The sequence below is a fragment of the Pempheris klunzingeri genome, chromosome 23 (assembly GCF_042242105.1).
Source record: "Pempheris klunzingeri isolate RE-2024b chromosome 23, fPemKlu1.hap1, whole genome shotgun sequence".
Lineage (NCBI taxonomy): Eukaryota > Metazoa > Chordata > Actinopteri > Acropomatiformes > Pempheridae > Pempheris > Pempheris klunzingeri.
In genome coordinates, this window is record NC_092034.1 from 15,221,793 (window position 1) to 15,244,355 (window position 22,563).

At 42.4% G+C, this 22,563-nt stretch overlaps 2 protein-coding genes across 2 annotated transcripts in view; both read left to right on the forward strand.

The window, feature by feature from the left end:
• Window positions 1–6,655: 6,655 nt before the first annotated feature.
• Window positions 6,656–20,873, forward strand: kiaa0232 (KIAA0232 ortholog). The gene is made up of 8 exons (XM_070854411.1): window positions 6,656–6,762; window positions 8,936–9,511; window positions 9,881–10,021; window positions 11,882–11,951; window positions 12,068–12,152; window positions 12,293–15,671; window positions 15,856–15,964; window positions 17,800–20,873. Exons 2-8 carry the CDS (start codon window positions 9,275–9,277, stop codon window positions 17,814–17,816), a joined length of 4,038 nt encoding a protein of 1,345 aa, XP_070710512.1. The 5' UTR covers window positions 6,656–6,762; window positions 8,936–9,274; the 3' UTR covers window positions 17,817–20,873.
• Window positions 20,874–21,863: 990 nt separating this feature from the next.
• Window positions 21,864–22,563, forward strand: part of tbc1d14 (TBC1 domain family, member 14) — a 30,337-nt gene continuing 29,637 nt past the window's right edge. Inside the window, exons 1-2 of the mRNA XM_070854445.1 lie at window positions 21,864–21,902; window positions 22,277–22,444. Of these exons, the coding sequence (XP_070710546.1) occupies window positions 22,393–22,444 (52 nt within the window). The 5' untranslated portion in view covers window positions 21,864–21,902; window positions 22,277–22,392. The remainder of the gene's footprint in view (window positions 21,903–22,276; window positions 22,445–22,563) is intronic.

Genomic DNA, 22,563 nt, shown 5'->3' on the forward strand with positions numbered 1-22,563 from the left:
AGCAAATGAATGGATACATGTACTTTACAGTAAGGTTTTTAGTCTGAGAAGTGGTCTCTGGTCAGAGACAGCGAACGAGAGAGAAAAAGAAGCAAAACAGTCTGATCTCTGTTTGACAAGGAGCACTTTGGAAACCAGTTGAAACAATTATCAGCGGTCATTCATCATCTGCTAACAGAGGCCCGTGAGGCCGAGCCATTTGCATTGAGAGCACATTCATACCTGTACTGTGCTGATAACAGGCTCTCTGTAGATAGACTGTGACCACATGATGTAATCCACATTTCCCTGCTTTTACAGCCACTTGTCTGTGACGTCAGTAAAACGAGCAATGTTTGTGCACTGTCCTGATGCAAACAGGCCTGCTCTCTGTCTCACTCTCTTATTCACTCACACCCTCACACACACACACACACAGTGGAACACATGACAAGGAGACTTTGTCCTCCTTTATCGTCAGCAGCATTCGAGAGGTCCGTCATTACAGACACACTTACACATTGTCAGACTTATCTGGGCCTTACATCACCGTCAGCCAGCACATATCTGCATTCATCCAGAACCATCAGCACCCATAGACATCCTGTAATACTCCCATTGCCCTTCAGGTTTTCTCTCAATGCGTGATGTTTGACATCTGCTGTGAAACAGATACATTTCAGATTCAGGAGTTCGAGTCCCTGAGACATCAAATGATGGCAATTAACATGTGTTTCAATGCTTATTTGCATAATGGATAATGGTGGTTGTTAACCCTAATGCCATGATTAAAGGTGTTTGAATGCTGCTTTAAGAGCCTCAGGTTGTGTTTACTGGAGGCTTTGAATAATTGTAGGAAGAGAGCAATGGTAAAGCCATCAGAGTGATTGATTTGTATCAAATGACCTACTGATTGACCTCTCTGCTGGAGTAATAATTGAGTCACAGGGATTCACCCTCTTTAGCTCATGTGCTAATGAGTTTTTCTGAAGTCAATATAAAGAGGATCACACGTATTTACCGCTGAAGTCGACCTTTCATTGAAAACGAGTTTAGCCACTACGCTAAGAGAACTCAGTGACCTAGTGCTGGTGGAACACACCTTATGGCTGGGAAACCATGTCGCACGACGATGGAAACTAAGCAACTGGAAAGTTGTAGCATCAGTGAAATTTTAAAAGGGCCTTATAAAAGATACTTCACTGATGTTGATGATCAGAATAAACCTCGCGTTTTCTTCTATTTCTGTATGAAAATGGGTTTATTTTATGGCTGTTTTATAGGGTATTTGCTGTCGACCAGTCCAGGGTGTGCCCCCCCTCCTGCCCTAGGTCAGCTGTGACTGACCCCAGCCCCCCCCCTACACCCTTAAGGATGAGTGCTATAGACATTGGATGGATGGATGGTTGTTTTACAGGATATCTCTTCAGGAATCTACCCTCTTTACAGGGGCTGAACACTGGTTTTTAATGGTGTTTATATGTATATACAAATTGGTGAAATTCTTCCAATTAGGACTATTTGTTGCATTTAAAAAACGTTAAACCTTCAGGCAGCAAGTTTAGTTGAATTAGAGGAGTTGGCACTTTCAGCAAGTTGATATAAAAAGCAAACTAGCTGTATTTGTATGAATCCATCCTTTTCTTTTTTGGACATTGTGTGTCGTTATTAGTTAGACAACAAATCACATGCAAATTCACGTTTGGCCTCAGTTTGATCTTGGTAAATGTTCAGACTCTTGTCAAGAAGAAACACTAAAGCTAATGTTAAACACACACTGAAAACTCATTTGGTATTCTCATCACAAATTCAAAGGCAAAGTTGGAACGTCACAAAAAGGCTGGCTGAGGAAGAAAAGTTTGGTGCATCGATACAAAGCAGATAGAACAAACTGACTTTGTGAATGAATCATAACGTATATGAATCATGTGACTTACCGTGACCATCCACCGAAGAGACGGAAGCACCAGATGTGTGTGTAGTGACCATCGTGATGAACACAATTATATGAGAATCATGTGAAACAGGGAGACAGGAAGCAGACTCCACCACAGACACTGGGAGCAAATAAGCCAAGAATTTAAAAGGAATGCATCAGAATCTACAACTGGATCAGCTCCTCTAATTAGCATTATTGAACCCGACATCTAACTGTACCCTCTCCCTTGTCTCTGTTTTCATGTTCTGCCTCTTGATAACAGTTAGCAGCAAGACTCAGCATGAGTACAGTGACAAGTAATGTACTGTCAAAGGTAGAGCCTTCAGCAGGTAAAATACATCCAGTTATCATGTTCAAAACAGTCGATCTACAGTGTGCTTCACTATGGTTGTGAATGGCCTGAGGTGAGGTATGGTACTCTGGCTGAGAGCCAGTGGAAGCATTGCGCAACTGTAAGCGCAGGAAACAAAACATTGATGCCGTAACTGTGCCGTAACCGTGTTGCACATGCAAATACATGTATGCACTGAGTCCAGACAGACTGAGAGCAGACAGTGGTAAACAGCTTTGGAGAAGAGAAAGAGGAACCACAGTCATATGGCTTTGTTTAGGGGCGGGATTAGTTTCTTTACCCGAAGATCCTGATTGGTCTCTTTGTTTTATGCCTCATGCTGCGATTGGTCTCCTTTTAGGCAAGTATTTAAATTCTGTAAAAGGATTAGCGAGTGTGAGAAGTGTGTCAGCTTAACAGGAGGCCAGAATGGTTTGCTGTTTGCCGCACACATGGCATCAGCCCTTCGTATGATGAGTCCTAACATGTGACCGTCTGGATGCTAGTGGTCACGATGAATGCGTTTCATGACATCAGTCGAAAAGGTCATCCGGATAATAACATATGGTTAGCATTTATTGTCTCAAATGAACTCTTGCAAAACAGAAAAAATGCCAGGATGATCCACTCAGATCTGTCTAACCCTGAAGTCCAACTGTGATTGGTTACATGTTTCAGTAGGACTGATCAATAGTGCATCAACTGCCTGTGGCAAACCCTGAATCTGCTGGTACAGAATCATTCCCAACAATGTGTGCAATTCACTTGGTAGTGACAAAAATATTCATGTTTAATAATTATCAAATATTTTACCACATCTCACAAAGAAGCTTACACTTACTTAGCCTAGTTAGAACACAAGTGTTTAATAACTTAATAAATAATTCCTGCAAACTAGAAAGATCTTTAATACATCAAATTAGAAAGTCTTGTGCCTATCACGAGGTTAGTTCGGTTAACGTAACCCGCCTTTGTTAATTCAAACTTATAAGTCTACTAGGTGGAGATTTCCGAAGGACTAAATTCAAACAGGTTGCAGTACCACACAAACTAATTCTTATTGCCTGGTATAAGTGTTGCATAGCTAACTGAGCTAACTGCTAATATATGACCTGTTCCAGTGTACAGTACAGCGTGAAATATGTGGTTAGAATGTCTGACCTTACACATGATATAATACAGCCACATTATGATGTAAACTGGGAAGATTTTAAAATAGGTTTTTATAAAAATAACACAATATACCTCATGTTACGAAATGTTACGTTCATAACATTAGACTGAATGACCAGAGGTTAGCACAATTGAACATTACTGTTCCATTGTAAACTGCATGAGTAGTATTATTCTGAAACACCCATAGTGGTCCATGTATACATATATAAGTAAAACCAACATATCTAAACACCTACATACATACCAGACTTACTGAATCACTAGTTTGGTTGTTAAGAATTCAGGAAGGACTTTACACACAGACGTGATGGATTTATGAATGGCTGGAAAACTCTGCCCTGCAGCTTGAACTGACTCATAATAATGATAATGATAGTAATAATCATCATCATCTGTAAAGTCAGGTGTGTCGCAGATTCTAAACTAATATCTCATTTAGCTTTTCTTATTTTGTGTGTTTTTCAGCATGAAAATGGTCAAATGCAAACGGTAAATGAAAAAGAAGAAGAAAAACACATCAGCTAAAGTGATCTTGAGGCCCATATGGGCTACACTCGCAAACACATTACTAGTCAGATTCTGGTTCATATTCATTTGTGTAGACACACACACACACTTATATATACTGGATATACCTACAAAGTGAGATTTTACAACATATTCATATGCTCATTGATATTCCTACGCTATACATAAATATGTACACAACCTGGTTGCAGGAATTGTTCTCGTAGGTGTTGCTTCACTTGTTTTTTAAAGCTTGCTTTAACAATCTGAGCTGAAAGTGAGTTCCGTGGCTCGATACAACAGTGTGTGTTGCCTCGATTGTGTTCTAGATTTAAGAACTGTGCAGAGACCGTGGGGTTGCTCATGAGGTTGTGTAAGGTAACCAGTCAGCGTGAGCAGTTTGCCACATTTTATAGTTATCTATCTCATAAGCTGGTACTAATAAAGATTCACCTCACTGAGCCACTCTGCAGGATAACCAGCTTCGCCTCAGACAGCGCTGTGAAGTCACTGTGAAGGTGGGAAACAACGCTAAAGCTTTGTGGGAAACATTTTGCTTTCACAACCTTGGAGTGAAATCACCCAGAGGCTTCTCATCCCACCCCTTCCCCCATCTCCATAACCCCCTTCCTGGGAGAGGATTACGGGGCATCTTTTAACTGCGCCATCTGCTCCAAATTGACTCTCAATTAACAAAGCTGTCAGAGCAAAGAGCAGCAGATTGACGTGCTCTGCGAACGTTAACTCGCTGCATGTTACTGCGCTCGTGGCAAAGGTTCAGATGAGGTTTGATCAGTGACAGGAAAGGCAGAAACAGTTGGTGAACAAGAGCTGAGTAGATCCATCTTAACTTCTCTGGTACTGAGACTTTGAGCTCATTATTTCAAAGCTCAGAATCCCACTGGCTCCATGACCTAATGAAAAGGATGGTTTGCAGTGTTTGTGCAGCGTATTGATGGTGAAAACCCACAAAACCTCCTCATCGATAAGGCCGCTGTGTTGCAGAGGGTCAATTTGTGTTTGGCCTTTGGCTGCACTGCCCTGGCCTCAGACAAGATCAAAAGCAGAGCTCAATATTACCCTGCTAACAGGCCCTGAGGGACCATGGGAGCTGTAGTAAAATTACAGATATCGCCTATATAACATGTCGACGATTCAATACACTGTCTCACAGCCACACATGCGTTCACCCCCCTCATACACACTTGTGATCCTGACCTGTTTTCGTTCGCCTCCACACACTCCTGTCCTGACCTCTTTTGCTCTCTTTCTCTCTACACACATTCATCTCACATGCACGTTAAGATAATTAGAATTGGTAACACAATGTGTGTGTAAGTGTGTGTGTGTGTGTGTGTGTGTGTGTGCCAGGAGTGCAAACAGCTGGTGAATAGGTCTTGACTCCCAGAGGTCATCACCCCCAGGGTCAGAGGGCAGGTGAAGTGTGCCACACTATGAGGGGCAGGTGGTCATTCTAAATAAAAGGAACCACTCCCAACACACAGACACACACACACACACACACACACACACACACACACACACACACACACACACACACACACACTCAGTGGTTAGTGGTAACCTAGTGGCTGTGAGAGGCAGGAAAATGGTTGCTGGTTCAAATTACAAATTCTCACTGCTCTACTTTTGCTTTTGCGGAGCAGTGGCACTAGAAAACAGCACTAGTACTCATGGTAATGCCACAGTTTTAGATAGATTGATAGATAGAATTACTTTATTGATCCCCAGGGGGAAATTCTGGTGTAGCATAGAAAGTTAAAGTTAGTAGTAGGAGCATTAGATAGAGGTCCAGTAACAGCAGCAGCACCGATGACAACGATGGCAGAAGCTGCAGGAATCCTCTGCTCTGACCAAACACTGGTTCATAGCAGAAATAAAAAGTAAAAACGACCAGTATCTTGAAAGGTCATTTTCTAACAGAGGACAGGTGTATTTGTGCATCTGCCCAAATAGACACATCTTCCCAACCACATGAACAATTAGAGTCTAAATCAAATAAACTGAAACAAATAAATCTAAAATCAACCCCAGTTTTGTTGTTTTGTCAATAAAACAATTGAAGAAGTGGCTATTTCTAAGGACGGAGGATAATTACTAGGATATCTAAAACCCAAAGATCCAGTCATACAAATGGTAGCATTGCACAGAAATGTGATTCATGGTGGGGTTCAATTTATAAATGCATTTACTATGTTCATCAGACATGTGTATTAAAGCATTTAATTAACATTGTGTGAAAACAGTAAATTAAACCTAATGTATTTTGTAGTTGGGCATAAAGAAATATATTTTTGTTTTATCAGTGTTTGTGTGTTTTCATTTTATACACATTCATTCAAACCTAAATCAAAAGAGAATATTTCATATCTGCTCCATGTCATTAATCATTTGGCTTTAGTTTGAGTAGAGATAAGTACTAGTTGGCCTTCTGATGCAATACCCTAGCGGAGGAATCAAACCTACACGAGTAGGACGGTAGAGGTTTGCCTTGTTGCCTAGATACGAACGCGGAGGGTGGCGCATTCAGAGTCCTTCACTTAATGAAACTGGCTTTTCTCAGGCGGACATTGTGGCTCTGTGTATCAAGTGTAATAGAGGAATGACCTTCCTCCTGTCGGAGCCGGAATGTCGTCAGTTTCTTTGACGTTGTTGAAGAAGCACTGGATGTGAAAACAGCGCCATTTCTGTCGGCGTCCATGATACGCGATGCGACCGCAGCGGATTCCAGAGCTTGAGCTCGGAACGGCAGCGGGAGAGAAATAGCCGCTCCCCTTTCGCTGCTCCTCTTTACTTCAGCCCGCGGCAGGTAAGTAAATCAGCGAGCCCTCGTTTATCGCCGTGGTGTCTATGTCCGCGTTTGGTGTTTAATTTTTAGTCAGCTTGCTCTTTCGCTGTGTGACGATATGGCGTACATTTTTGAAGGGAAAACGTCTGACAGTCCTCTGGTAGCCTACCGGGGCAGCCGCTCCTCCTCCCCCTCGGACACAACAACAAGCATTAGTGGAAAGCTAACGTTAGCAAACGTTTGTTTCAATCTGCATCGGACATTTCTGCTGACGTAATATTGTGTTGACTTTTTGTCATTTTGGGTGCTACGTTTTCCGAAAGTTTAGAATTGGCCTAACGGTCGCGTGTTGCTGTTTGCTAGCTAACTATTTAATGGAGAACCGTCAGGGCTCTAATGTCACCGTACAGAAGCAGCTTCCGTTCACCTGCCCGACATAAGCCAAACAAACATTTGTATTCAAAGGGACGGGGGCGGGGGGCATCGTGCTTAAATTAAACTGAAATGCATACTGTTTTACCCTGAATGTTGCAATGTTGGGTAGACGTAGATATAATAAAGCGCTGCCGAATGACAGACGGGCAGCTAACTTGGCTAACTTAGCTTATTAGCTAAAGGTCGGGGTCCAGCTAACCTTGCCGTTTGACGCCAGCCGACGTTAACACCAAAAGTCAGTGCACCGTTAGGCAAAACTTCAGCTGTTTCCTAACCCCGGCTTCTGTATAACAGCAACGTAACATTTACACCAATACTTGATCACAAATACCATTCCTAGCTGTTCTGCATTAGTTGTATTGCCGCACTCGATAGTCCAGCAGTGTAATGTTAATGTTAGAAAACTACACATGCACTCACAGTAAAGTAAGTTTCTCGCAAGTTAACCGTGGACCCTTTCATGTCAGAATAACTGCGGTATGTAGTAAGTTGTAGGATAAAGTTGGCGTGTGAACAGTGCAGTCAGGAGCTAGCTGCCGGGGCTAGTGTGCATGGAAGAAACAGCTGGGTTGTAGACACTGGTCAGCCATATTTAGCGATTGTCGATGAAGCTAGCAAACCTTCCTGTTGTCTATTTATAATGACTGAACTGACAAAATGTTTTCCAGCCAAATGGTTGTGACTGCAGAAATGGAAAGGTGACAAACTGCAAAGCTTCTTATCCTGCCCTTTTGACGTCTCTAACGGGTAACCTAGAATATGCCACTGTTGAGTGACGACCGAGCCAGCCAATCAAATCGGTGCAGCCTCCATTTGCTCTTCACGTCGGTCCACTGCTGCCATATGAAACACATGCACTTGACAGCAAGCGTTTCCCTGTCCGTCGCCCACACAGTTATACTCAACTGCTTGAGTCTGCTTGTAGTTGCTGGGTCATGAGCACCAGTCCTGGACACATTTGGTGTCATTATTCTTAACTGGAGCTATTCAGCTGATGTTTTTTGAGATTGTAATGGAGGGAATGATAAGTAAAAGAGATAGAGTAAAATGGTGTCTTATGTTTTTTTTTTTTTGTAGAATTACAAATCATTCCCATCATTCAGCTGTTTCAAAATGATGTGGTCATGACCACTTCTCCTGTCACTGAGATCTTGTGTTACATTGCATTTAGTGAACGGGAGGGTTGTCACACACACACACAGGCGTGAATAACTCGGCTGAGATACTTTGACATTAATGTGAGAGGTCACTGTGTAGTGAATGTGCTGTATTTTGAGGAAAATGCACACCATCATGGTTTAAACCTAGGCCTATGGTTAGTCAGTAATTCATGATAAGCTGTTTATCACTTTGAAGAGGGTTTACCACCATAATGTGCCATGATAGTGGCTGCTGTCTGCATTATTTTAAGAGTTCATGCTCTCTCAGGAGCCCATTAGCTTGCTGGTAAGCAAGGCTTTGAACAGTCATTAAAAACATCCCTTGGGACAAGGAACAAACCTTCTGTGCTGTGGTAGGATCTGTCATCATGTTTGTCCCCCTGTTCCTTTCTCTTTAAAATGAAATGAAATATAATTTCCATTTCTAAAAGCAGTGACCTCAAGCCGTCATTCATTTTTGAAAAAACTATAAGGAGGCCTTGTTTCTTGGCTCTGTAAGGATTGGGGGTGGGGTATGAATAAGATCTTTGACTATATCTTTGCTTTTTCAAACATTCAACATTGGGGAAAAAACACTGATGCATGCTTTTCTGTTTCAGGTTGTGCCGTTGAAGTAAGACGTAGCTCCAAAATGGATTCTTCCGACTGAGACGCAAACACGTCTTGTGTTTTGCTCAGCAGCTGAGATCAATCAGCAGCATAAGCCATGCCTGACGAGTGAAATCCCCCTTTTTGCTCAAAGCAATAAAAAAAGAAAAAAAAAACATCCTACATGCCTCCCCATGTAGAGCCCCTTCAGTGCGTCCTGCTGGAGTGACTTGCCCCCCTCTTCCCAAGGTTCTGCCTCATTGTCTCTATACCCTTCTCCACCAACCACCCTACAGTAACTACCCATCACAATGCTGCTCTACCTGAGAATGGCCAACACCTGAGGTCCCATGCGTCCAGTGAGCACCGATTCCGACGGTCCTGCTCCTCCTGAAAACCTCTCTTGCCCCTACCCCCACGTGGGCCCCCTGCCTGCCTCAGAGATGTCCTTGCTCCAGTCGCTGGGTCCAGTACAAAGCTGGCTTGGCCAGGAGCTTGAGAAGTGCGGGATTGATGCCATGATTTACACCCGCTACGTCCTCAGCCTTCTCCTGCATGACAGTTACGATTATGACCTGCAGGACCAGGTGGGCTCCCACAACCTTAAAGAAATATTTCAAGTCAAATCAGAAAGCTTTGTCGTTGCTAGTGTTATGGATTGTCACTTGAGTGGGCAGTGGGCTTAATACAGCAAGGGAAGTTAGTGTGTGAATATAATGGCCTTGTTAGAGAAGACATCAACTCGCCAAAAGAGGTTAACAATGGGGCTTTTCTTTCACGTGGTGACGCTTGTACCACTGAACAATTCTTTTGTTTTCTGATGGAGGGCAAAGAACTGTTAATACATATTTAGTATACTATTTGTTTAATCCTCATATGCTTTTTCCATGTTTGTCTTTACTGTTTAACACTAGTTTGTCTTTTGTTACTGATTTTTCTTGGTTTGTGTCTGAAAGGAAAATGACATCTTTTTGGGCTGGGAGAAGGGAACTGGGAAGAAATGGGGCAAGAGTAAGAAGAAAGGAGGGACCGACCTGAGTCTTGAGGAAATGAAGAAGCAAGCCGCTGTGCAATGCCTCCGGTCTGCATCTGATGAAGTAAGCAGCATCATCATTTAGCCTGTTGTAATCCTGTGACACTCAACATTTAGGAGTGGTGTCATTAAAGTTATCGTTTATTTTTCAGTAGTGTAAAATAGTCATTAACTTGAATCACTTGCTTTGGAGGAATGCAAACCAGTCACTACTCATGCATTGAACTGTTTGACCTGCCTCATCGTGTATGAAACCTTTGAATGAAATGCATTTTTAATGCACAGAAAACATGGTGGTGTAATTGGTCTAATAATGTCAGGAATGTGTTACTGTAGTATTCCTTGTTGCTTGTTAAGGTTCAGTCATGCAGGTATTAATTGCATAAATCATGGTGAATAGACAGTGAATAAAGCTGTGTCAATGTGGGAGGCTAAAGCATTGAACAAGGGAAGTTCGTCATTGTGCATGCATCGTCACCTCATTTGGCTTGGTGGCCACACCTTGAGTTAGTTTTCATTGGAAAGGTTATGTTAAGGTCAGTTGTTTAAAGTTGTTAAATTTATTTGAAAGAAAGCTATCCTCACTTAAAATGTGTGACCTTCAAAGGAATGTCATTTGAATGTAACCACATATCCCAGGACTATATTCATTTCATTCTGTAACTTTGTATGCAAGAAAAGCTTCGGAGAGATTTTTGTCTGGCCAGCGGTAGTAAGGGAGGTGTGATCTAGTTGAGAATGACACAACGTAGTGCTGGAGGGGAGGGTAGGGGGAAGGGTCTGCAAGGCAAGAGGAGTGTTCAGCTCCTCTCTGGGGACTGGACTCTGCGGTCTATTTTTTAACCAGCACACGCTGCACAGGATTGCAGCAGCGAGCAGCAGAGTCGGCTGGCTGTCAGCTGACCGGCATTAGCACAATGATGCAAGAGGAAACACAGGGCAGTAGAAAACTTTTTTTCTGCTTTTCATGAGGTAGCATGGTAAGGAATATTATTTTCTGGCAGAGAGAACAGGAAATGAGTGTAGCAGGACTGGTACTGAGGAGCCGTTATGTTGTGATTTGTTGAGGCTATTTGCTCTAACAGTGCCTACTTGGTGTTTTGAAGCGTTTGAACTCGGTTGTCTTGTTTATTTCAAGCCCTTGTTTTTATGTTTTTCACGCATCATATTAGTCAGTTTTAGAAGGTGCTAAACAGGACATGTAGTAAACGTTCATTGTTTCAGAACATTGTAAGGCAATCACTTGGACTAAAGCCCTTTTTTTATTTTTATTCTTTTGAAAGCATTTCTGTACCATAGCTAAATATAGCACAGTCATGGCCAAGCATGCCTCAGCTCTCATAAGTTAGCTGGCTCTACTTGTGTCAACCCTGTGCCTTTCATTCCATGTTTTTGGTCACATTAGGGGTCAAAGTAGCTTTTGAGAACTCTGAATTGTTACTAAGGCTCCAGGATCTCGTCATAGTGGCTGTCTTTGGAGTTACCTATTCTTTTGTGTTTACTCCAGGGCCTGTTTTTGTATCATCACTACTAGAGAGACTAGAGAGAGGAAAAAAGGTTGTAGGACTGGAAATCGGTGCCCCCTTTGTGTCCCACAGTTTTATAAAGTCAATTGATCCTTGCAAGATATCGTTATAGTATCATTACTACTCTACCGTGATATTGACATCGTCATCAGTCATTCCTGTTATGAGTTCCTTTTGAGTAGATTGCCGACAAGGTGATGAAGTGTTTTAATTGACATTGCTTGGCATACAACCTTTGCCAAATATGTTTGTGTATTTATGTGCTCAGACCAACTAATTTTTGTTCTAGTGTAAAGTTTTGTCACATTCACAAGTATAATGCATATAATTGGCATCTGCAGTTAAAGTACTTGGCTATAGTTCTTAATCTGTTTTTTTTGTCTTTCTCATTTGTGCAGAACTCTGGAATTGAGAGCTTGGTTGAAGAGCTTTGCTCTAAACTAAAGGACATCCAAAACAAACAGAAAGGTTTGGGAGCTCTCATTTATTACTATATTTAGAACTTTTTGATAAAAAAAAAAATAGGAAAAGCTAAATAATAACTGCTTAAATGAGATGTCTTAATATTCACTGTGTTTTTACAGAGGAAAAACAGATTCAAAAGAAATCTGATGGCTCTCAGTCTCCAGAGCGAGCTGAGTCCCCCTCTTCAAAGGACCAGGTGGAAATGTAAGTCACATCATGGATATTGTAGATATCTCAGTATGTGTTTAGGTGGCTGCAGAATACACCCATTTATTTGTTAATTTAACTCTACTGCTATGAATGCATTTAAATATATTGTTTTTTCTCATCTGCTGTGACTACAGGTATTATGAAGCCTTCCCTCCTTTGTCAGAGAAACCAGTTTGTCTCCAAGAGATCATGACGGTGTGGAACAAGGCCAAGGCCTGCGCATACTCAAGTTCATCATCCTCTGCAGCCCCACAGACCAGCACAGACACCTCGTCCCCAAAAGATTGCACCAGTGAAGGCGAAGCTGCAAAGGAGCGAAACATCGAGGCCTGTGGTATCATCACTGCTGTGACCAACGACAGAGGCCAGCAACGACGAAGTAAGAGGGAGAAAGAAAATCGTTACCATGGTGGCACAGCAGCGGAGGAGAAGTCTACCGTCCACTCTAAGAGACAGACAAGACACAGGTCTGAAGGCAAATACAGACCCAGATCTTGGTCCTCTGGTTCTAGTGAGGCGGGCTCGAGCTCAAGTGGGAACCAGGGTGAAACCAAGTCATCCAGAAGCAAGGCAGTTAGAATAAGGCACAAATCTAGGGAGGCTGCAAAGAATAAGAGAACACGCAACAGCGGGCAGTTGAAGTTGCAGGTGAAGGTAAATGACAAAGAGGAACGAAAAAACGCAGGAGGGAGCAGTAGCAGCGCCACTGGAGGTGCTGCCAAACAACCACAGCTTTACAAAAAGGGGAAGAGGCCGCTGAAGGAGATTCGTAAAGATCCAGGCGGGAAGGAAGCAAAGGAGTCCGGAGTTGAGGCCAGAAACAAAAAGGAGTACATGGAGGAGCCACTTTGGTACACTGAGCCCATCACAGAGTATTTTGTACCTTTCAGCAGCAGACAAAGCAAGCTGGAAACAAAATATAGAAGCAAGGTTGAATCTCCTGATAGCTTTGCTTTTTCACCTGACATAGAGAGGCTGCCGGAGAGAATCCAGGGAATGTGCATTGCCAATGAAAGCTACCAGAGAGCATACCTAGCAGCGGGCTCCTTTGTGGATGGGCACTTTGTGGAAGGGCCTGGCGAAGCAGAAGATGAAACTGCTGAACTCACTGGGACCTCAAGCTGCCCTCAGCCAGAGGATGGTAGAAATTTAGATGACAAGCATCTGTCTGAATTCACTCACTTCTATGAAGTAGATATTTATCAATCCATATTGGATACTAGTGCCTCAGACTCAATACAAGAGAGTCGGATCTTAAGCATGATTCGACAAAAAAGCAAAGAGCAAAGAGATGTTGAGGCAGAATGTTGTTTAGTGTTAGATGGCCTTGAGCAGCAAGGGAAAAGTGCAATACGGGCAGACTCACAGGAAGCTTCGGGATCTGTTGGATTCTTAATGGAGGATCTTGAAAACATGGCTCAAGTGTGGGGATGTTATTCGCCATCTACTTCAGAAGACATAGATGGAGAAAGCTTCATAGGAGACTCTCCCATTCGGCTCTCCCCCCTTCTAGATAGCGTTTCATTCACCCTGAGCAAACTGTCTGGAAATCTGGACGAGCCACCTGTTCCTGAAGCCACCAGTGAACCATCTGGTTTGAACTCATCCTGCTTCTCTCTTTTTGAGCTGCAGTATGACAGCCCCACTTTTCCTTTTCCCCGCGACTCACTGACCGTTGGTCACGAAAACAACACAGATTCTAGTAGCTGTCTCGACCCACATTCTAATAAACAGTCTCGTTTGCTAATATGGACCAAAAATAGTGCCTTTGACGAAACTGAACACTGTTCCAACCTTTCAACACGAACTTGCAGTCCGTGGTCACATTCAGAGGAGACTCGTTCAGACAACGAGCAAGGAAATGTTCCAACAGAGGATGCTGCTCAAATTGGCAACGAAGAGATTGATTGTATAATCCCTCCTCTCTCTGGTACATATCTGGAGGATGAAATCTTGGATTTTTTGCAAGCAGACTCTGGCCGCAAGTGTGAGGAGGTCAGTGTTAGTACAGCATCCAATCAGACCTTCACTAAAAAATCTAAATTGGAGTCCATTTGTGGTATAGCATTGGAAGAGGATGATAGTAAACAGTACAGCACTGGCATGTTTTCGGACAACACAAACCAACACAGTGATGACTATAGCTCAGGGATAATAAAGGACATTTGGACTGCAATAGGAGATGACAAATCTGTATCAAGGCAAGGAGCAGAAAAACCAAGCGAGGGGTTATTCTCAGATGAGTCAAGTGGTTACTGTTGCAGCTGTCTGGAGGTGCAGGCAAAAGGAGTTCCAATTCAGGGACCTCAGAAAAAAGCAGTGCAGCGGTCGGAGTATCACCTTTGGGAAGGCAAGAAAGAAGAACAGGACTTAGCCAAAAACAAACTCTCCAAGGTAGATGGTGCTGGGGATTACATGACTCCGTCCAAGCCCTGGGACTTGAACTCTGACAAGGAGAGCACATCATTCATCCTAGGAGGGGTGTATGGAGAGTTGAAGACACTAAGTGGCGATAAGAATTGGGCTGTTGTGCCGCCAAGTGACACCCAAGATAGCCTGCTACAGTGTGCTGCTGCAGCTGCCTCTGCTTCTAGCTCAGACATGCTTACCATCGCTGGCACAGATGTGTTCATGAACACCGGCAGCTGCTTTGCCCCTGGGCACAGGCCCCTGTGGAGGCCTCTTGTTTCCTTTGGGCAGAGTGACCAGGCCATTAGAGGAGGTGGAGATGGATTGAATAAGGGATTTTCTTTCATCTTCCATGAAGATTTGCTTGGATCTTACGGAGGTTTGCATAGTGAGGAGCAAGGCTTAGAATACCCGTTCGCATCCTTCAACCTGAACAATCCCTTCTCTCAAGTCCTCCATGTTGAGTGTTCTTTTGAGCCTGAGGACATGGCTTCTTTTAGTCCAGGGTTCAAGCCTAAATCTATTCTTTGCTCGGACTCTGAGAATGAAGCCTTCCACCCACGAATATATGGCATCAACCGGACGCAGTACAGGGCCATTCGCATTTCCCCCAGGACTCATTTTCGACCAATATCGGCCTCAGAGTTATCTCCTGGTGGAGTGAGTGATTCAGAGGCTGAGACCGACAAAGAGGAGATGAGTTTTCCCGTCCTGGCGCCGGTGGACGTCTTCGATGATCCTCAGGCAGACCTCAAACCTCTGGAGGAGGATGCAGAATGTGAGGGCCCATATTATGGGAAGTCAGAACTGGAATCTGGTAAATTTTTACCCAGATTAAAGAAGTCTGGCATGGAGAAGAGTGCCCAGACCTCTCTGGATTCACAGGAGGGCTCCAGTACCCTCCTGCCAATCGCTGAGCAAGAGATTTGCTTAGACTGCAAAACGGCAGCCGCTGCATCGACTGCAGATGGAGAGATGGACGTTGCAGTCGGCAAGATTCAAAAGGAGGAATCTTCAGGAGAAAAACAGTCCTGCTTATGTGCACCAGCAGGTCAGATCTCCAAGTATGGGATTGCTTATGACTTTGTTGGAGATGTGCCAGAGGTGAGGGTTTCTTAAAATGATCTCCTAAGATTGTCAATATATTTATGATCTGAGAATTTAAGAGATGTTGGCCTAACCGCACATTGTTTCATGGACTGTCATCCTCTGTAAAATGGGTTCCACCTGTGATGTGTCAGGCAGCTGTTTACTGAAACACTAACCACTTCTCGTTTGTCTTGTTTAGTTCCCTCTCTTAAATGTAAGTGGACAGGGAGGAACTGGCAACCAGCAAGATGAGTGCTGGTGGCAGAACAAACTCTGTTCCCCCCTTTTCCCTGGATCCCAGTGTACAGGTAAACCTGTTTTCAAAAACAAATTTTTCAGACACATCACGCACACACACACCAGTGACAGTTTATTTTAGTTGGAGAGTTGATCAGTATCAACTAAGTTTTCAACAACTTATTTAACTCTACCTGTCCCAAACTTTAACTAAATGTATTGTACTTGTCTGTTCCAAAACAGAAAGGTGACTGAAAATTGGTCTGAAAGTGAGAAGTCTTGCATCGGACCCTGCACTGATGAACTCTTGTAACCCTGTGCAGGCAATATTTCGTAATGTCCATGGGGCGAGAAAAGCCTTGTGACTCAGCAACTCAGAGTTGTTACTTAAATAATCTATGACTAGGATGATTGGAGCTGAGCTGCAGTAGTAATAGTAGCAGGGCTCCTCCAGACATTGTTTACATTTTATTCACCAGCACAGAGAGAGAACCACTGCCGCTGCATCTTACTTTACCAGCAAAGTGCAGGTTTTGATGCAAAACTGCATTTGAAATTAAGTATAATGATTGTGGTGTGATGAACAAACTATTAAACTCGTACACAAACCCTCCTGCCACAACAGATCTACAGTGACTTCACTCCATAGACTTCACTCCATAGATATTAATCAGTGCTTTATAAACCGATTGAATGAAGTCTTTGTATGTTTATTGATAATGAAATAATTTCATACATCATAGCTACCAAACAATATTGTTTTAACTTAATAACAGTTAAAGTTACCAACAAATAGCGCAGCGGTAAAAGTAACATTCTAAATGTAAAGGCCATGGACTGTGAGTACATCAGAGTAAAGCTGGTAATCCACAGAAATGGAGGAAGCCAGGAAGAGAATGTGAAAACACTACATTTCCTCATTGTGACCCAGAACATAGCCAGTTCCACTGCAATATTTACATTGTGCTTTTTCATTATTTCTTACCTGGACATTTGAAAACAGTGGCATCTGCAGGATCCAGATTTAGCCAGTCAAATGGTTTAACAGGCCAATTAAGTGGACAGCTTAAATCAATAACATTATCTCCACAAGAGGAGACCAATGTTCAGTGACCCAAAATAAAGTGCTCTTTATTGATTGTAAACCTTGATTGATGTCAGCTCGAACAAAACATGATCAGTCTGTCTGAATGTGTGAATTCCCACTATGTTGTACTGGAGATCTTTTAGTAGTGACCACTAGACAATATATCCAGCAATGTAACAGGATGTTGTTATATACACAACTAGCATGTTGAGTTAAACAACCATTCAAAGTAATTAACAGTATCTGTAATTTTATGCTCATCTACTAGCAACTGCCTTTTTTCAGTTTTTTTATGGCCAACGCATTCAAATGCTTAATTGATGTCATTACACTGAAATATATGACCCATCCGCTTCCATGACACAAAAGACGCTGCTCATGAGGAAAGAGGATGATGGATTGGCCAAATATTGCCGAGGTGTTAAGCTTCTAGAGACAGACCTGTAAACTACTGACAACCAGCCTCTGCTGTTAGAGGCACCAAAATATGTGAGCTATCTAAATAGTATCCCCATTTAAGGTAACACTAAAATCCACTGAGAGATTTTGATAAAAACATTTGCAATTCCAATCAAGCTGAAATTCCTAGTTAGGTTACAGAATCTGTAGGGTCACAGCAAGACGGCTAACAAACTCTAGACATGGTCTAAACATGGTCATGAAGTCACACTTAATAGTTGCAGTCTGGATCCCTTTTAGAGTTGGAAAACACAACAGATGCAGGAGGTAAAGGAAGCCCCAGTGCAGTAAACAGTCAGATGCAGCGTGTTGATTCACTTGTGCATCAAGCTAACCGTTTTGCCTGACTTCCTTCTCCAGGGAGCAGCAACATTTGAATACTCCAGTTCTACAGAAGACACCTGTTGTGGAGAGGAAACCCTCCTCTCCTTTTGTGACTGGACCTCTACCAGCAAAGATTCGGGGTCATCTCAGAGCTGGGAAACCTAATGTAGGCTAATTTTCTGAGACACCCCCTCAAAACCCCCACACATAACCCTGCTGGTTTTCATTTACTAACTTAAAACCTTGTGTAATCGATCGGATCAACAAAAAGTGAGTGAAAATAGGAAAACTCAATATGTTCTGTCTTTGAGTGATGCCATGTGCGGACATGCATTTTAGGCATTTTAGAATTTGTTTCATTTGATTCTTCTGTACACTGGTCCTCATTCAAGTCTCACAGTTAGGTAGTAGGGACAATCTTTTGTTCTATCCTCGTCTGTTTTGTTCCCAACATTTTGCTTTTGAACTAGGATACTGGTAGTTGGTGGTGTCTGAATGGTTGTGCATGTGTGTTCGTCCAGCCAGTCTCACTCCTCTTTTTCTAGTTGAACCTAATGTTGTGTGAAACAACTGCTATCGCATCCTCTACTTTCCATCTTGTGTTCAGAAAGATAATACAAGGATGTTGAGATTTTTGAGTTGTGCAAGGATTTGAGAGTTTAATTTAAATAGTTTGTTTGGACGACTTTCTGAATGTGAAGTAGAGAATGTGTGCAGCTTTTCTTCTAAATATACCTGAATTCCCCATGTGTGAAAAGTTATCATAAATGAGTCTGATTTTTGAATGGTGATAGTCTTACTAAAGCTAGTAGTAGACATAGTATGGTTTGTGAGGCTAAAATAAAAAAAATCCTTTTAAAAATAAAAAAACAGGAAATCAAAAGGAGTTTTGTTGGAAAAAATACTAATAATCTACTTGAAATGCATTGCTGTAAAAGAATTGGGGGAGGGGAAGAGAAAAGTTTGTGTTTTGGGGTAAAGACCCATCATGAAAAAACATAACTACAGCCATTTCTGCAGACACCTGTGTTGCAACTGAATGAAACTTTGTTTTATTTTTTGTAATTTCTATGGTACAGACTATTGGTGCTATGAATATGTTCAACAATCTTTTGAAATTGCAGTTCCATAATATGGCTGTGATTAGATGGCATAGCCTAGTTTTGTTTGTAGTCCAGACAGTCAGACTCCATGAATATCTTTTTGCAAAAATTGTGAAAAGAAGAAAAAAGTTTTGCCTGATGGCGGTTCTTACTTAATGTGGCTTGGTTTTTTCTTTTTTTTCTTCTTCTTTTTTTTTAAAGGTAATCTCTCGGTTGTCAGGCCTGTAGCCTGAAGCAGAGTTACTTGCAGGTATTTAAATCTCACGTTTCTACGCAACTTTTCAGTTCATTGTTCCCAAGCAGAAAGGACAGTCAGTGTTGACTGATGATCAATAAAAAAGTCTAACTTAACAGGCAGGCAGGGCGATGGTCAAACCAAAAACATGGCATAATTACACTAAGGTACAAACGCTTTTTTTTTTTTTTTTTTTTTCCATATGAGGTGTGTTTTTATTTTTTTTTGGTTTACAATATATCTTGTTGAAATATTGAGTAATGTCTCAATGTCTATGTGTGTGTATGTAGGCGTGTGTTTGTGTTTGTGTGCGTGTGTGTGTGTGTCGGCAACAGTAAGTCGTGAAGGCACTGGTTCAGAGTGAGTGTACTAGAACTTTATCTCAGAGAAACGTGAACGTATGCAAAGCCGTACATTCACAAAAATGCGAACGCATTAATGTCCTCTAAATTCAAAACACCCTGAACAAATTAGTGCTTAGAATTTATTTTTAAATTCAACTCGAAAACACGTTACGAGGACAGTGGCGGGGTGACTTATTTGTCACATGATACCATGAAAATGAAGCACAGAGAACTAAAAGCATCCCTCCGTTTGTGGGCAGTTAAAAATGCGTGAGCAGTGTGAGCGGACTCGCTGTAATGCACTGTCGCAGGTGAAGGTGTCTCCATTGCGGGCATGGCTTCAGAAACGGCTTCCTCATTTAAAAATGCAGAGATTGTATGTAAAGGCCCAAAGGTTTGTTCGATCCAACACCACTTCAAACAGAAATGGAACCCCAAGTAGCTGAATGAAAGGTACTCCAACTTCAGGGCCTTGTCACCTTTCTTTGACAGTCATCAGACACTCAGGAATTTTTTAATCTAAGCATACTGTGTCATCTACACTCAGACCTGTGACAGTGCATTGATGCATTAATGTAAAACCTTTCTTTGATTGTAGAGCAGAAATTACTGACAGGAGTTCTTTCCAAGCAGAGCCACAGAGGTGACTGTCATTACTTTAGAGCTATAGTTTTAGAGGAAAAAAAGAAGTAAGCCATTGTAGATTGCATAAGCAATGTGGAGGGGAATTTAAGAGCCCTGATTCCTATGCAATACCTTGGCGCATGTAAACATTCAAGAATTTAAGGAGAGAAGTCATTCAGTTTGTTTTGCATGTTGGTTTGAATGAGGGACACCTGATTAAAAAAACAAAATAAAATAAACCATGGAATGTCTCTGAAAATGCAGCATGCAAACACCACACTCCATCTTTTTATGTTGGATTAAACTAAATATTTTGGTTTAATAAAAAAAGAAAATTACAAATGAGGTAAAATCGGTGATTGAAAAGATGTGACTGCGTGTGTGTGTGCGAATGTGTGCAAGAAGCTGAGTCACAAAAAAAGCACTTAACATGGGAGTCTAAAGGAACGCATCACACCTTTCTCCATTTAATTCTTCCACTTCGATAGGCCGTGTTTCTTAAAACAAAACGTGACGAGGATGCGTTCGGTGAGGGTACGCGCATTTGGACTGACACTGAAAGGGTCGCAGAGTTTCCATTGCAATGTGGTCTGAAGAACATATCCTGCACTGAAAACTTGAGTTTTCCTCGTCTTCATTCCCACCTTAGATGCTCCTCCACCCTCCTGCCCCTTTCTTCCATCTCCCCAAATCCCATCTGTCCCGAGTAGCTCTGTTGTTCTAATTTCATGTACACCCTGAGTAAATTATTTTGTTTCATTGTGGATTTTCTTAACATCTAATAAAGGAATAAACCAAACGTCAGCTTGTTGACCGTGTCGTGTTTTGTCTTATCATTCAGTGAGTTTGTGCTCAGAGAGGCAGAGCAGCTTGACCAACACCTCATGGTGACACTAGAGGGCAGAGAGAGGATGCTGTAGGAGGAACACTGAGCTCCTTCAACACTCACATAGCACACATCAGGCTTTAGTCATTGTTCCATATCTTAGTGGCATGTGTCTAAGAAATATCCACTGGTATTTTAGCTGAGCATCCATCCATCAGGGTGTGATGAAGTAGTGCCGCCATCACTTGAACCATCAGGTTAGATATATATATATAAAATAAGATGATGCATGTGACACTGGAGATTAAATCAGATAGGTGTGTGCTGACAGTGGTGCAGCAAAATGAGTTTAGAAATTACATTTCTTTTTGTCATTGAAAAGAAGTGACAGTTGCTTCCCCAAAGTTGACTGGATTATCTCATTTAGTTTCCCTGTAAGGGGTGACAAAAAGTCAAGGGGTTAAAAGTTACAACATTTGGATTTGTGGATGTGAAATGTTGCTAAAAACCCAATGCTTGGGTTAGTAATATAACATTCTTTGAATTTATAGCCTTTCCATGTATTCAACCCCAATCAGAGTCGTGCTGGGTATTTCTGCATGGGGTTCTTATTTAATAAATCAATAAATACTTACAGGATAAATTCCAAATCTTTTTCTAATTAGTTCCTTTTGTAAAGCTCTTCCGGTGAGTAGCTTTTAATGAACAGGTGGACCAGGTGCATTTCTTACTGTCCAAAACACTATTTTAGAGCCTGAGAACTGAAACGCTCTGAATTAGACAAATAAAGTTACTGGTAATCCACTGATGATCACTTGTAGTAATTCTAATTAATTATTGCCTTTTCTTTCCTAAACGTCCTCAAACTGTGAGCGCGCTCCGCTCGCTGGGGTCGATTATTAATGCCTTCAGGTCCAGACAGGTGAATCCATCGACGCTCCTGACTCGATTACACCGCACTCACGGTACAAGTTTGTTTTAAAATGGCGGCGGAAGCATCGAGACAGGTAATGAAATGTAAACGATGCCGGGCAAACTTGGGAATTGTGCTTGTTCGTGTAATTCGCTCAGCTCCGGAGGAGTGTTTCCTCTCCTGCGGGGATGCTGGGAGATGAAAAAAATGTCTCTCGCATTTTAACTTCATGTGGTCGCACTTGAGGAAGCACTGGTAAAAAAAAAAAAAAAAAAAAAAAAAAATCAGTGAGTTGGCGTCAGCAGCAAGTGCTCTTGGCGAGCAAGTCCGGCTCGACGAGGGCTCGTGTTCACCAGCCGGCCTTGGTTTTTTTTTTTTTTTTTTTTTTAATTTTTTAAAATCTTGAGGCGAATATATGTGTTTGTCCCGACAAATGTGCTCACACCGCTGCTGTTTGTGTGCGTTAAGCTGCGCTGAGGAGGCTGGGAGGTGATGGTGGTACAGCAGTAGTCACAGCAGCATCATGGACCGCCCCGGCCGGCGGCTACCTGCCACCCACCTGTAGCACCGACCCCCACGGCGCCATGGCGAACACGGCCCGCGGTGCCCAGGAGCGGAGAGACGACAGCCGCTGCGGTAGGTCACCGTGATAGTGTGCTCCCTCTGTCTCCTGAGCGTTCAACACATCCGCCACTAAAACTCTGCCCCGACACTGAAGGCGCTGCTCCTTGGTAACGTTAAAGGTCACGCCAAAC

Excerpts from the sequence above, each read along its gene's own strand:
- kiaa0232 (XM_070854411.1), top strand. The coding sequence starts at position 9,275 with ATGCGTCCAGTGAGCACCGATTCCGACGGTCCTGCTCCTCCTGAAAAC. Across the intron at positions 9,512-9,880 it reads ATTATGACCTGCAGGACCAG|GAAAATGACATCTTTTTGGG; the intron begins GTGGGCTCCCAC and ends TGTGTCTGAAAG. Across the intron at positions 15,672-15,855 it reads TTGTTGGAGATGTGCCAGAG|TTCCCTCTCTTAAATGTAAG; the intron begins GTGAGGGTTTCT and ends TGTCTTGTTTAG.